This window comes from Nuphar pumila, chromosome 3, assembly GCF_984573655.1.
Source record: "Nuphar pumila chromosome 3, dmNupPumi1.hap1.1, whole genome shotgun sequence".
Lineage (NCBI taxonomy): Eukaryota > Viridiplantae > Streptophyta > Magnoliopsida > Nymphaeales > Nymphaeaceae > Nuphar > Nuphar pumila.
This window is the reverse complement of record NC_143251.1, coordinates 115,693,822-115,709,078: the sequence shown is the minus strand read 5'-3', so window position 1 is coordinate 115,709,078 and position 15,257 is coordinate 115,693,822. Positions and strand designations below refer to the sequence as shown.

At 37.9% G+C, this 15,257-nt stretch overlaps 1 protein-coding gene across 1 annotated transcript in view; it reads left to right on the top strand.

The window, feature by feature from the left end:
- LOC149843392 (villin-3-like) overlaps window positions 1–15,257 on the top strand; it is a 73,546-nt gene that overhangs the window by 13,543 nt on the left and 44,746 nt on the right. Inside the window, exons 5-8 of the mRNA XM_089999759.1 lie at window positions 804–872; window positions 951–1,187; window positions 1,280–1,457; window positions 1,539–1,671. Coding sequence (XP_089855885.1) covers window positions 804–872; window positions 951–1,187; window positions 1,280–1,457; window positions 1,539–1,671 — 617 coding nt within the window. The remainder of the gene's footprint in view (window positions 1–803; window positions 873–950; window positions 1,188–1,279; window positions 1,458–1,538; window positions 1,672–15,257) is intronic.

Sequence of the window (15,257 nt, the reverse complement as noted above, 5' to 3'; positions counted from 1 at the left end):
TGGTTGGTCCATTTGCACCTTAGTTTTTCCCTTGAAGAATAGCAGATGCAATCCAATGGCATGTAGTTGAGGGATTTGACACCCAGCTTGATGTTGTGAAGAATCCTTGCAAACAATCAAGTTTTCAAATAACTTGATACTTCAAATACTCAAGAAAATAAATGCACAATGTTTATAAGCTTTACACCACAAAAGAAGTGCAATAAATGCACAGTGTTTATAAGATTAAGGAGACAACTCCACTGACTGTGTACAGAAACATTATATAAAAAGAACAAAAAAAGAAATGGAAAAAATACAAAAATAAGAAAAAATAAAAAGGAGGAATTACAATCATATTCAAAAACATGAATATGCGTAAAATGTAGAAATGACTAAAATACCCCTACTTTATATATATATATATATATAATATATAAAAAATACATTGTCTTATGAATTACAATTTAACAGATGTGTCACCCTCAGTATTTTGATCTGCACTCATCACTTTAGTTTGTTAGCTTGCAAGGATTAGTGAAGAAAGAAAATAGAGAGCTTGAGGGATTTAGGATGTTTAATCTTTATGTTTTTATGTCATGCTATAATTACTTCTTAATATGGCATATCCCATGTCTTCTGCATGGCTTTTGTCATTGTTGTTATGTCTTGCTCCGATTTATGCATTTTCTGGCAGATGTTTCGTTGGCTGTTATCTTAGCAATTATATTTATACCATATTGTTCTCAATATTTCTCCTAGAAAGGAAGGGTATGGTTTTCTTTTAAAGATCCTTTCTCATATTTGTTGAACAACTTTTGCAGACTACTGCTGGCAAAGGGGGCAGTTATGTATATAACATCCACTTTTGGATTGGAAAGGACACAAGTCAGGTATCATCTTCTTTCAGTTGTATTTGCATTCCAAAATTGTTGCATTTGTTTCTTATTGTAGCACTTAAATTACGCTAGGATGAAGCTGGAACTGCAGCAATCAAGACGGTTGATCTTGATGCAGCTCTTGGAGGTCGTGCCGTGCAGCATAGGGAATTGCAAGGCCATGAATCAGACAAGTTTTTATCATACTTCAAACCTTGTCTTATTCCTTTGGAGGGTGGTGTTGCATCTGGCTTCAAGAAACCTGAGGTTGAGAAGTTTGAAACAAGATTATATACTTGTAAGGGAAAACGAGTTGTGCATCTAAAGCAGGTAAAATGAATGTGCACTCTAAAACATTATGGAATCATATGCATATTTTTTAACTTTGCAGAATCAATTTTTTGTCCCGGATGTTCTTGCAGGTACCCTTTGCTCGTTCCTCACTAAATCATGATGATGTGTTTATCCTAGACACTGAAAATAAGATCTATCAATTTAATGGGGCAAACTCCAGTATTCAAGAAAGAGCCAAGGCTTTGGAGGCAATCCAGTACTTTAAGGATAAGTACCATGAAGGAATGTGTGATGTTGCAATTGTTGGTGAGTGAATCGGTCTTGGTGGCTTATATATTTTCTGGATATAGTATGATTTACTAATTTCTCTAACGTTGACTATGGCAGATGATGGAAAGCTACAAGCCGAGGGCGACTCTGGTGAATTTTGGGTTTTGTTTGGTGGCTTTGCACCAATTAGTAAAAAAGTTGCTAGTGAAGATGATTATATTCCAGAGACTACACCAGGAAAGCTCTATAGGTACTTCATTGCTTTCATATGTTGGTGCATTTTAAAATTATTATTTAAAAAACTGAAACAAATGCTGATTAAATGTGTGCATAATCAGTTATTGCATGTGAATGCTTCTTGAGATTGTAATATTTCAATGTGTGTGTGTGCGCGCGTGTGTGCACACATGTACAGGTTGGAGAAAGTCCAATGTGGGAATTTTTTCATGATAACAAGCCAAGATATGAGGTGCATCATCTTTAATTCATTCATATGATGTAAATGTAAGGAAATAGGCAGAAATACAAATAACAAGTGATAACACTCGAAGGTCCAATAATGGACACGAAATCACATGCACATAAAGTGCAAAATACACAAACCCACAAAGGGAAAATCACAAGCACATAAGGTGCAATTACATAAACCCACAAAGGGGTAATGCCAAGAGACTAAAAAGAAATAATTTTATTAAGAGAGTAAAAACCTCTACAAAGAATAAGGAAAAAGATACATTAAGAGGGGGGACACCCCCTAGATATATACAACAAAAAAGAGAGAGGGAGGCCTTGGGGCTCCCACATATGGAGACGTTCGGGAGCCCTAATGGTCATAAATATGACCGTTGGGGACCCCAACGACTCCAATATTGGGGCCCCCAAGGTCTTCTTTATGAACAAAATAAAAAACAAAAAAAGAAAAAAAGAAAAACAAAAAAGGTTGTTTTAATAAAAACAACTTTTACAAGATATGAAAAGACCAAAATACCCTTATCAGGTATTTTGGAGTATATATATATATTTAGCACGCCCCCTCAAACTTTACATGGGGAGGCGGAAAGTTTGAAAATACAATAAAGAAGGATTCCAAGTCTTCATGAATCTTCAATGGAAATCGCCATCTCTATAGCATATTAGAGAATTTCGCAAATGTTAGCCTTCAACCATCTTTAATGGTGATCATCCCCATGCACCTTCATTGACTATCTCCATGATGTATCAACGGTACTCTTCCATCTCATCTTAAAGATCCTGAAAAGAAAGAACAAACCAAAAGAAAACTTCAAGTACACAAGAAAAATATTCTAGCCCAAGAGTTGCAAAACAATATATTGTAAAGCAAGAATAAAATGGTTTGAACAAAATAGTAACACTTTTTTGAATCATTAGATTTTAAGGACAAGAGGAGCATCCCTCACAGATCATAATCAACTTATTTCAAAAGAATAAAATATTTCTGTAATGCCCCAAAATTTCAAATTTGTAAACCTTTTTAAACTACTTAGCCTTTCATTTTTCAAAGTTTTTATCAGCAGAAACGATTTTTTTTGAAAAGCAAAACAAGTTGACAACTTTGGGCACATTACCGTAACAATTCATTATCAAAACCTCATTTCCAAAACATTTTATCAAGACAATTAGTGAACAATAAAAATACATTTATAATAACCTTTTAGATGTACAAAATTTAGGGTTTCACCTTTTTACAAACTCAAAACCCAAACAGGTAACCAGGGCTCAAAACTACGAGCAGGAGAGTGAAGTCTCAGGCCATCTCACATCCCGCCATCGGCTATCTGAAGGAAACCTACTCGTCACCTGCGCTCATAAAATGGGTCAGTTTCATGAAAAACTGGTAGGTGCATAAAAGGCAATAAAGAACAAAGGCTAACGCAAAGCCTGCTCACAAGATAGACAATTTTAGTAATTAATGGCAAATTAACTATGCATCTATGTCACATGGGTGTGGGTGCGGCAAAAAAAAAAAAAAAAAAAAAAATATATATATATATATATATATATATATATATATATATATATATATATATATATATATATATATATATATATATATATATATATATATATAAAATTTGTGTAGGGGAGGGGCCGAGCCCCCTCCCTGTCCTCCCTCTTTGTGCAGGGGAGGGACCGAGCCCCCTCCCTGCACTCTCTGTTGGCAGGGGAGGGGCCGAGCCCCCTCCCTGCGCCCTCTTTGTGCAGGTGAGGGGTCGAGCCTCCTCCCTGCACTCTTTGTTGGCGGGGGAGGGGCCGAGCCCCCTCCCTCTACTCTTTGTTGGCAGGGGAGGGGCCGAGCCCCCTCCCTACGCCCTCTTTGTGCAGGGGAGGGGTCGAAGAGGAGAGGAGGTGTAATAACCATGTTTTTTATCAGATAAATAAACTTAAGATTTAGATCCTTAGGCTGGTACAAGGATATTTTATTGTTTTAATCATTTATTCGTACTTGAATTTCGGATATCCTATTTGGATCTTCAACGTTGGATTCTTAGTATCCTGTTTGGATCTCCGATATTGGATCCTCAATATCATGATCAAATTTGATATTTGATCCAGGATGAATGGAGTGGATCCATGAAATTTAAATCAGATTCTTAATAAGAAAATTTCTATATCAGATTTATAACACCTTATGAGGATCCGTAATAGCCTATGCGATGTTTGGATCCACACTACTTCATTTGGATCCTGGACTTCAGAGATTTAAATATGGTAAGAGCCCAATTAAAATTCTAATTGGATCTCGGATACTGGATATTTTGAAATTTTAATGGAGATTGCACATTGGAAACCATAATGCCCAAATAAATATTTACTTTTGGATCGATGGTACTCTATTCGAAATCGTATCGAAAACTTTTTCATGTTTCGGATCCTTGTGCGGATTCAGATTTGCTTAATTGGATCCATGAATGTATTGGGTCCTGGACCCATAGCATCCATTAGGGCGTGGTCCAAATCAAAAGATTTGTATCCTTAGATCCAGATGGTTTTAAGTTGGACCCAAAGTTTAAATGGGTCTCGGGTCGTAGTCGATCCAAAGTCGCACATACATGTGCGTTAAAATGAAAGATGACATGCATTAAAGAAAAAGGAAATACACATTAAAAAGGGTAAGAAAGAAAACATATGTTAAGAAAAAAAACTTATATAAGAGAACGTGAAACCCTAAGAGGGGTTTATGCTCTTAAGCAAGGGAGAGGAGGGCAGCTACACGCTACTGTGAGGTGGGTAACCGACCCACTACTTTCCCGATTTTTCCTCCCACGATCTCTCTCCCTCATCTCTTCAAAACCCCCTCCCTGATTCTCTCTCACTACCTCGTTATCTTTCCCTCTCTCTCGTTCACGATTCAAGGGGACTCTGCGGAGTCACGGATGATCGTGAGCACAACGATAGGAAACTCGGCGAAAAGGGTGAAAAGCTTCGAAAAGGGTAGGTTTTTATGATGATTTTAACATATATATTGAATATCAAGCATGCATTCGATTTGCCATGAAACCTAAATCGGGAATTTGGGATTAGGGTTGCCCTAAATCCCAAATTGAAAGCAAAGGGGATTTAGGGTTGCCGTAAACCCCAAATCGATTTTTTTTTGGATAAGTGGTCGTGAACCCCAAATCGATTTTTGTTGTTGTAGGGTTTTATTGTGTTTTTGTGAGTGTACTGCGTCGCAAGCATGTAATATAGGTTTTACTATATTTTCTGCAGTGTGCCTAATCTGGATTGAATTGATCGGTGGGATTTATAATCTGACTTGATATTTGTTTTCTTTTGCTCATATAACTGAGGTGCGGTTGTTTCTGATCCTGCGTTGAGTTCATTGCCATGATCCAAGTTACCTTGGTTGTTTGGGAATCGGTAACTATAAGGTTTTATGCTTTTGCAGTATATTTTGTTCAAGTATGCGATGATTCGTTGCATTTTCGCTCCTTCACGTGCGGAGGAATTGGGGATCGATTAGGGATTCCCTTTTAGCATCTGTACACATGCATACAATCATCCTATAACCCTAAATCTAGACAACCCCTGTATTAGGTGGATCAAGAAGTTATTTGGATAGCTAATGAGGATTGGAACTTAGGTTTCTAAATGGTGATCCAGAGTCCTTGCTATTTTTTTTATTATTATCACGCATGCCGTTTTTCTTGTATCTCTCTTTCTCATCCGATTAGGTAGAGTATCATGGTGCTCAGTGATTTTTTTAGTTGAACTTACGTGTCTACAGAGTAGAGTATTTGTCTGAGTTTAACATAAAAATGTTAGTAACTTCCGATTTATTTCTTTGACTACCAACGTCGAATGTATTCATATACCCCTGCAGAACCAGTTCACGTATGATCGATTGAACTACTTTCTGAACTTTACTAATGTAATATCCTGGATTGCAGTTAATTGAAAATTTACTGTCCACTCCCACCTCTAAGGATTTTGGTAAATTAGATACGGCCAAGGGAAAACTTATTAAACCCAGAAGGAAACCAAGAGTTCAATGATTTCCCTGTTATCTACCTACTAGAGATTAGTTTCTAGTTGTAATTTGAAGTTTACACCATAATACTGCTGTAAAACGTAATAGGGTTGCAGCTGCTTCTACTCAAGCATTAAATGGTCTTTTATTCATACGACTATGAAAGTTTGTTCCTTTGTTGGTTTTACTAATTCAATTAAGGTGTCTGCTGTTGCCAATGGTAAATCTTTTAAAACAAGGATGAAACAAATAACCCAATGTATTGCCTCTTATGTACATAGCATAGGTTAACCACTGCTTATATTGTAAGTGCATTGAAATTGTAAGAAATTCTGTTTTTAATGTATTGCAAACATATTTTGTAGTTGTCGACTGCTATATAATGAAAGTTTGGATCTTATTTGAACCACCATGACAGTGTCTGATATAGGTATTTATTGGTGAAATCAGCCTTGTTGGTTACCATGTGGCAACCTGTGATTTCAGCTCAGGATATTAAACTGCATATCCATGCTCCTGCATGTGAAACGACACTAAAAGGGGTTTGAATTGATGTAGTCTGGAAGGTTTTGTTAAGACCTGCGGTGGTAGCTCTTTCCCTGAGTTTTTCTTGGATATAATCGACTCTGTGGATGCTAATACGCATATAGATTTGATTATATAACTGAACCTAGTAAACTTTTTTCTTATGGTAGATGGTTTTAGAAGTATACTTATATAACACAGTAAACTGTAATATAGGATAAGTTTCATGGTTTTCTTTTATTGCATAAGTTGTATTTCCACTGTAAGGTTCAACTATTGTAGCTTGTACTGCATTTTATTCCTATATCAATTAAGTGGGGGTCCCTGGTGCTCATTGATTTGCTGTTACTGGAATAGCCTGTGTACATTACTCGGTTATGAGTAGGGCATCAGTGTTCAGCCCATATGAACATTGCAGTAACTTCGGATTTTGAGCAATTATATGATGCCCATTTACACTGTTATACGTACACAGTCAGTTCACCTGTACTTGGGTGAACTACTTTTCAAACTTTAAACCAGAGCTCTCACTAAACTCAGAAGAACATCAAGACTATAATGATTGCCTTGCTAACTACATAATGCTGATAGAGTCTGAAGTGTGTGAATAATGCTAGCAGTCTGTTACACGCAATGAATGTTGCGGGTGTCGATCCTCATAACATGATATTTACTGATTACAGGTGCTTAAAAAGGGATAATACTGGAAATTTTAATATTGATGATTATGATTCCTGCACACTTCTAAATTACATGTTCTTTCACTCAATTCATATTATACTTCTATTTCACCCTTTGGTGATGCCTGCACCCTGTCTACATGAAGTAGTAGGATTAGGTTTGGATAATAACACGATGGTGCTTGATGAAATGAATACTGATATGAAGTCGTATACTCGATCCTTTGTGAGATACTTGAAATGGGAACCTAACTGAAACTCTCTAAATAATGAACTCCTGACCGAACCTACAGGTCGGTTATTGCTGGCACCTGGGTTGCCAAGCCAGGGTATAAAGGATTCTGCATTGATCCTCAAGTTTTAACATGAATACACAAGTACATTGAAATATGATTGTTGCTTGACTGGTTTAAAGGTATCGGGGCATCCACGCTTGACTCATTATAAGGCACCAGAGCACTCTGAGTGGGTGTTTGGGAAATCTTGCCTAATGGGCAATATGGGTCGAGTACCTGATGCGGGTACTTGGGTTAATGAGCTTGCACTCAATATCAATAACACTGGTGAGAATATGAAATTTAAATTTTGTGAGCCTGACTGGTTTAAAGGTACCGAGGCATCCGTGCTTGACTAGTTTAAAGGTACCAGAGCACTCTGAGTGGGTCTGTGCAATGAAATAGAGAAAAATTTGGATTGTATACCTTTGTAAGATAATAAAGGTTGGGGATCTACTACTATGGTAGTAGGAAATTAATTTTGAGAGAATACTCTTGTACTTCGAAATAAAGAATAAATAAATAAAAAGAGCAACCCACACAGATTCAGACTTACCTTCGAGAGGGTAGGTGGTACAACACTCCGATAACGTGTTTTTGGTTTTGAGCGACAACGGCTCGTTGGTCCCCAGTTTTCGGAGTTAGGAGACCCAGACTACCAAATGTGTCATAGGTGGTAGCTTCATGTTCTTCTGCAGAAGTTAGGGATGCATCCTGTTTTGGTTTTGGGTCTTTGGGAGGTTCTCTCGATCACTGGACGCTCCCTTAGGATTTACAATTTCAGTTAGAATGTTCGGGTTAATAAAATACTAATGCATAATAAACACCCGAATGTTCTCTTATGAAATGGTTGCCTTGGCCCGCGTGTGCTCGCAGGATAATTAAAGAAAAACACTAACTAAAAACATCTTGTGTATATCAGTTGAGAAGAGAATTGGCTGGTTTGCACTTTAACATGTTAATAATTACTTTTAGTATGTGATTGTTTAAATTAACATAAAAATAAATTTAGTATATCGTGAGTTTGATTTGAGTCTACTATTGTTCACATATGTTAGTAAGATTCTAGAGGTTGTTGTGGTAATACTTCAGTTCATGTTATTTACTTTGCGTTTTTATCTGTCATTAGTTAACTTAGCATGAATTAAATTCTTTATGCCTATGATTGTTGATTTGATCCTGTTAGTGTTCATATATACTAGTTAGAAACTTAAATTGGCAATATGTAGTAGTTTAGTCATGTTCATATTCTCATGCTATGCTTAGGGTCATACCTTATTTCCTGTAATTAAACAAATCCCTTGCATATTTGTTACTTAGTATATTTGCCAACTTCACAGTAATTACCTACTTAGACAGTTGTAGTCTAATTCCTATAAATTTATTATTCTTCGGGTGAAAAATAGAATATCATGAGTGGCTGCGGGATGAGGTGTTGATCGAGATGTTTGGTTTATTGTGTTCCTGGGAGAATCTTAGATTAAATTTTGATTTATTATTATTCATGTTATTTGGAAACTCTGATGTTATTATTTATTTAGAATAAAATCAATGTTGTTGCTTGAACACTCCTGTAATGCGCCTGAATGCTTAACCCAATGAAATGATTGTTTCCGCTGTTACAAGAAAAAAAAATCCTCTACAAATCTGGGTTAAATTTTGGGGCGTTACAGGAGGAGAGCAGAGGGAGTCAGAGAGGAGAGAACGTACCTGAGGAGGAGAGCAGAGGTGGAGCGGTCAGCCACGGCGTCGGAGTCCGACGAAGGCTTCAGGAGGAGAGGTCGGGAGGAGAGGAAGGGAGGATTAAGGCAAAAAAAATTGCCCTAATCCTCCCTCAGCAACATATTTCATCAGGCGTAATTTTTTTTTTAAAGTCTAAAAATTAGACACAAATGACCTTGGGTGCGTTGACTGCACCCAGGGTCAAGTTGATCGCACCGGGTGCCGCACCCACACGCGCACCTACATCGCGACGCGTCGATGCGGGTGTGGCACCCAGTTTGCCGAGTCCCTGTAACATAGCTACGCATGCAAATATTCATGATCAATTGATTCTACATGTAGAGAGCAACTAGCTGAAGCAAAACAAGTCAAAGAATAAAATTAAGCACAGTACGCAATTATGAATCCTAAGGTGGGCAACTAAACAATAGTGTGAACAAGATATTTTTAGTTTCGATATTAATTGGGCTGTGGGTACACACAGACGCAAAACGTAGAAATAGACGAGACAAATTCGGGAGTTTATTATGCCATGTATTTTTGATAACCCGAATAGCTGACTGAATCCACTCCTAAGGGGACGATGATCAGTGACCAAGAGAGGATTCCCCAAAGGCCACTCGTTCAAATGATGCATCCAACTTCTATAGAAGTGCCTGAAACTACCTTTTGTAACTCATTTCTCCTAACTTCGATGACTGGGGAAGTCGAATCTTTTGCCCGTAATAGCCATTAATGGCTTGCCCATCAGAGTTTTTGTACCATCCATCATCTCTCATGATGAACCGTGGCGAACGAGCATGACGAGGGTTTCTTAACCGCGGTCCCGTTCTACATGCTCTTGATGAACCGTGGCGAACGAGCATTTTGCCTGTGAAGGCACATAGTCACTATTTTGTGAATTTCAACATTTGTGCCCATTGCACGATATGAGGTTTCATCGACCTCACGAGCTACTCATCGTAGTGCAACCCAACGTCACTGTCTGAAGACGCGACTATGCTGGTAGACAAGGGTTACTCAAAGGCACCCCCTATACGGAACAAGTCCAAGCAAGTATGCATTATCGAGAAATCTAAAATCCCCGTAGGACTCATTTTCTTGAGATCAAAGCATTGGTACCCAATTTCACATCTTATCAAAAAGAGCAAACATTAGTACACAGTTGAGCTCCTTGCAAGGTTTGTAATAGAAGAATCGCAAAAGGGGAAAACCTTGCATCATGCGTGGCAACTCAAAACGAAAGTAATGGAATGCAGGAACTAAATAACACAATGTAACAAGAGCAAAAAGTAAAGCAGTAAACAAAAGCAGGAACACAGGAAAGAACTGAAAAGTAAAGCCTGGGCACATGAAGTGCGGTGGCAACAGAAAAAAAAAATACAAAAAAGTAAAGACAGGAAAGTAAAGAGCCTCGACACATAAATCACGGGGCCATAAAAAGGAAAATATACAAAAGTAAAAGCTTGGGCACGTAAAGTGCAGCGACAACAAGAAGAAACAAAAAAGTGCTGGAAAAGTAAAAGACGAAGAAAATAAAAGTATGTGCACATAAAGCGTGGTGGCAACAGAAAAAGAAAAGCGCAGGAAAGTAAAGACAAGAAAGGAAAATGCCTTGGCACATAAAGCACTGCGGCAACAAAAAAGAAAAGTACGGGAAACTAAAGAGGACAAGGATCGCGAAACCGTGTCCTTGAGTTAAAACATATACATATATATTTTTATACGTATACATATATAATTGTCCTTTGTGTTCCAATTTTGATTATCTTTTCTTATTTTAGCTTTTGTCCATTCATAGTCCTTTTTATACAACTTTCCCCTATCTTGGGGGGTTGCGGTTCTGCGTACGCTTGCGAGCGTAAGTATGAATATGCTCGGGCCACGGGACGCGAGCATGCTCCAGACCCGCAGTGGTGTTTTGGATCTTGTCATGCTAATATGCTCGGGCCACGGATCTTGTCACGCGAGCATGACAAGATCCAAAACAAAAGGTGATTTCGGTAAGACCCGTAGTGGTCGGCAGACCAGACCCCGATGCGAAGGTAGGCTTGGGGCTCCGCTCCCTACCTGCGGGGGGCTCTGCTCCATGCAGATAAGTTGCAGAGGCAAAGGCATAGCCCCTGCCTAGCACGAAGTGGCAGAGGCAGGGAGCCCTGCTCCCTGCATGCCCGAACAACAGAGGCCCTGAAAGAATGCAACAAACCCTAACAAGGATTGTTTCTTCAACACTCACAAAGAGGATTTATGAAACAAAGGCATTTAAACAAAAGAGCTCACACTCATACACAATACCCAAAAGAGGGTATACATAAAATGAAGAACAAGATTTCATAAACTTGGGGGAGAACTCCCACAAAAAATAAAGAACCAAGAATACTTTACAAGGGGAAACAACCTCATATTTATAGAAGAAGGGGAGAGGAGCCACAAGGGAGTCATTGGACTCCCAACGGCTCTATTAGAGTTGTTGGGAGCCCAACGGCTCCCCTGGAGCTTCACCTTTTTGACTTGGTTAAAAAGGCCTTTTTGACTAGTAAAAAAGGTGAAGCCTAAAGGTGTCCTAAAAATAGATTTTAAGTGAGTTCTAGTTGGGTTTAAACTAGAACTAAACTAACTAAAAAAAAGGAAAAACATTACAAGGGATTACATGAGCTGTCTATGAGATTACATATTTTAACACCCTCCTCAAACTTACGGTTGGATAACAGAAAGTTTGCCTAAGAGAAAGTGAAATCTAGGAGCAGCAAGAGGCTTGGTGAAGAAATCAGCCAGCTGGTATTCAGAAGCAACATAGGGAAGATTGATGGTGTCGCGCAAGAATTCCTCCCGAACATAATGACAATCCATTTCTATATGCTTGGTACGTTCGTGGAACGCCTGGTTGCTTGCAATGTAGATAGAGCTCTTGTTGTCACAACACATGTCGGATGCTTCTGAACTTTCAACTCCCATGTCGGAAAGCAGTCGTCGAAGCTAGACTACTTCCATAGTTGTAGTAGCCATTGCTCTGTATTCGGCCTCTGTTGATGAAAGAGATACTTTCTATTGCTTCTTACATCTCCATGAGATCAACGATTCCCCCAAGAAGACACAAAAACCTGTCGTTGAATGACGATCATTCGGATCACCTCCCCAATCTCCATCAGTATAAGCAAGAAGCTTGAGATTAGAAGAAGCAGACAAAAATAGACCCCGAGATATAAAATTTTTAATGTATCTGATAATTTGCAAAACTGCTCCCATATGGACAGAGGTTGGAGCATGTTGAAATTGACTGGCTGTATGGGCAACATGTGCAATGTCAGGTCTTGTAATGGAAAGGTATGACAAAGCCCCGACGAGTTGGGTTTTCAAGAGGTTCTCCATCATCACTCTTCATCTTGACATTTACAACTTCTGGAGTGTCCACATGTCTTTCATCTGAAATACCTGACCTAACAACAATATCCAAAGCAAACATAGATTGTGTTAGCAAATATCCTCTAGAAGAATAAGCAACTTCTATACCAAGAAAGTACTTTAAGAAACCCAAATCACTCATTTCAAAGTAAGTTTTGAGAAATTTTTTAATATTGCACACTTCCTTTTTGTCACTGCCAGTGATGATCATATCGTCGACGTAGAGAAGGAGGATAATGATACCTGTATTAGAATTCTTAACAAACAAAGCAGTGTCAGTAAGACAAGATTGAAAACCAAAATCAAGCATCACCCTGCTAAATTTATCTTACCAAGCCTTCAGAGCTTGTTTAAGTCCATAAAAGGCTTTATTTAGACAAAAAGTTTTTCCTTTAGGAACGTCAATTCCTGGTGGTGGATCCATATATACTTCTTCAGTTAAACTACGATTTAGGAATGCATTCTTAACATCCATTTGATATATGGACCATTGCTTTATAGAGGCAAGGGCAATTAAAATTCTAACTGTGGTCATTCTGGCTACTGGAGCAAAAGTTTCCTCATAATCTATTCCATATTTTTGAGCGTAGCCTTTGGCAACTAATCTAGCCTTAAACCGCTCAAGACTGCCATCGCTTTTAGTCTTTACTTTGTAAACCCATCGACAACCAATAGGTTTCTTGTTAGGCGGAAGTTCTTGTATAGTCCAAGTGTTTACCTTTTCTAAGGCTTCTAATTCCACTTGCATGGCTTTTACCCATTCTAGTTGGGTTTTGGCTATAGCATAACTGGGAGGTTCTTCATAGGAGTGAATTAAGGCTATAAAGGCTTGAAATTTTGGCGAAAAAGATTTATGTGACACAAATTTCTCAAGAATTTTTGAGATCCTAGTAGATTTTCTTGTTGACACCTCGGGTTCTGATTCTACAGAGTACCTCTCAAGGGCACATGGTCTTTCTGAATTTCCTCGTCTAGAATATTGAATGAACTCTTGGTTATCACTAATTGGTTCAAGAGGAGAAATATCACTTTGATCATCTTGCTCAACGTTACATTCTTCATTCTTTGAGACTAAATCAAATAGAAAGGAATACTCATCTGTTTCTGCATATGCTTTGGTTTCAAATGGACTTTCATTTTCTAAGAAGGATACGTTTCTTGAGACATATAATCTGTTATTTCTAAAGTCAAAACATTTATAACCCTTTTGATGACTTGCATATCCTAAGAAGACACAAGGAATAGCTCGAGAGGAAAGCTTATCATTTTTATCTAAGAATACAAAACATTTGCACCCGAATACCCTTAACCTGAAGTAATCAGGAGTTTGTTTAAGAAGCTTTTCGATTGGAGAAATATTATTTAACGACGAAGAGGGCATCCTATTGATGAGATAAACAACAGTTAAGGCAACTTCAGCCCAAAAAAATTTTGGTACTTGATGTGATATGAGGAGGGTTCTTCTTGTCTCAATAATGTGCCTATGCTTTCTTTCAGCTAGGCCATTTTGTTGAGGAGTGTAGGGACATGACCTTTGATGTATAACTCCATATTGATTTAAATAATCTTTGAATTCCTTTGATAAGAATTCTCCTCCTGAATCGGTAGGAAATATTGAAATATCCTCTTTAAACTGATTTTTTACCATATTATGAAAGATTTTAAAATGCGAGAAGACTTCGGATTTATGTTTAAGAAAATAAATCCAAGTGTGTCGTGTAAAGTCATCTACAAATATAATATAATAAACAAACCCACCTTTTGATATAATTGGTGCAGGATCCCAGACATCAGAATGAATCAACTCAAGTGGTCATGTAGAAACAAAAGTTCTTTCCGGAAAAGGTAATCTTTTCATTTTTCCAAGAATATAATTTTCACATGTAAAAGTTTCAAAATTACAAAATTTTTCCATGTTCGGAAAGTGTTGAATCTTGGATATACAAGGATGTCCAAATCTTTTGTGCAAAAGATTCAAATCCAATTTTTGAACATTGCAACACAGTGTACTCTTGGGAAAATCCAAAAAATCCATGTAGTATAAGCCTCCTTCTCTATGGCCTTCCCCAATCAGCTTCCCTGACTGGTGATCCTGTATTCGACAATCATGAGAGGAGAAAGAAACATTACACCCATGATCAGTTAACTGAGATACAGATAAAATGTTTAAATTAAGTTTGAGAATATATCTAATTTTTGGAATACGAAATTTGTTTGAGTTTTGAGACGAATTTTCAAAACATCATATTCCCTTAATCTCAAGAGGAGTGTCGTCGGCAGTCAAAATGTTTGAACCACTTGAGTTATGATATTGAGACAATAATTCTATGTTAGGGGTCATATGAAAAGATGCACCAGAATTAAGAAACCAAAGAGGTTTACTTGGATCGGAGATGCTTACTGAAGAGACCGCAACTCCAGCAGATGGGAAAGCTCCTTTAAGAAGTGGTTGAAGTGCCTTCACTAACTGAGATAACGACATGCTTCCAATAGATGTTTCTTTTGTCTCTTGCTGGGCTTCAACAGTAGCAACCTTCTTTTCATAAGTCTTCTTTAACTTTGGGCAGTGTGTCTTTGTTAGTTTTGGATCATGGATCCGACCCACACCACATTCCAAGGATCCACCTCGGGATGTGTGTGCGCCCCAAGAGGGCGGTGGCATATTGTAATTTATTTTTATTACTTGTGTAATGTTATACTTTGTACAATAGATATAAATAATAAGAGAAAGGGGTAAACCCTA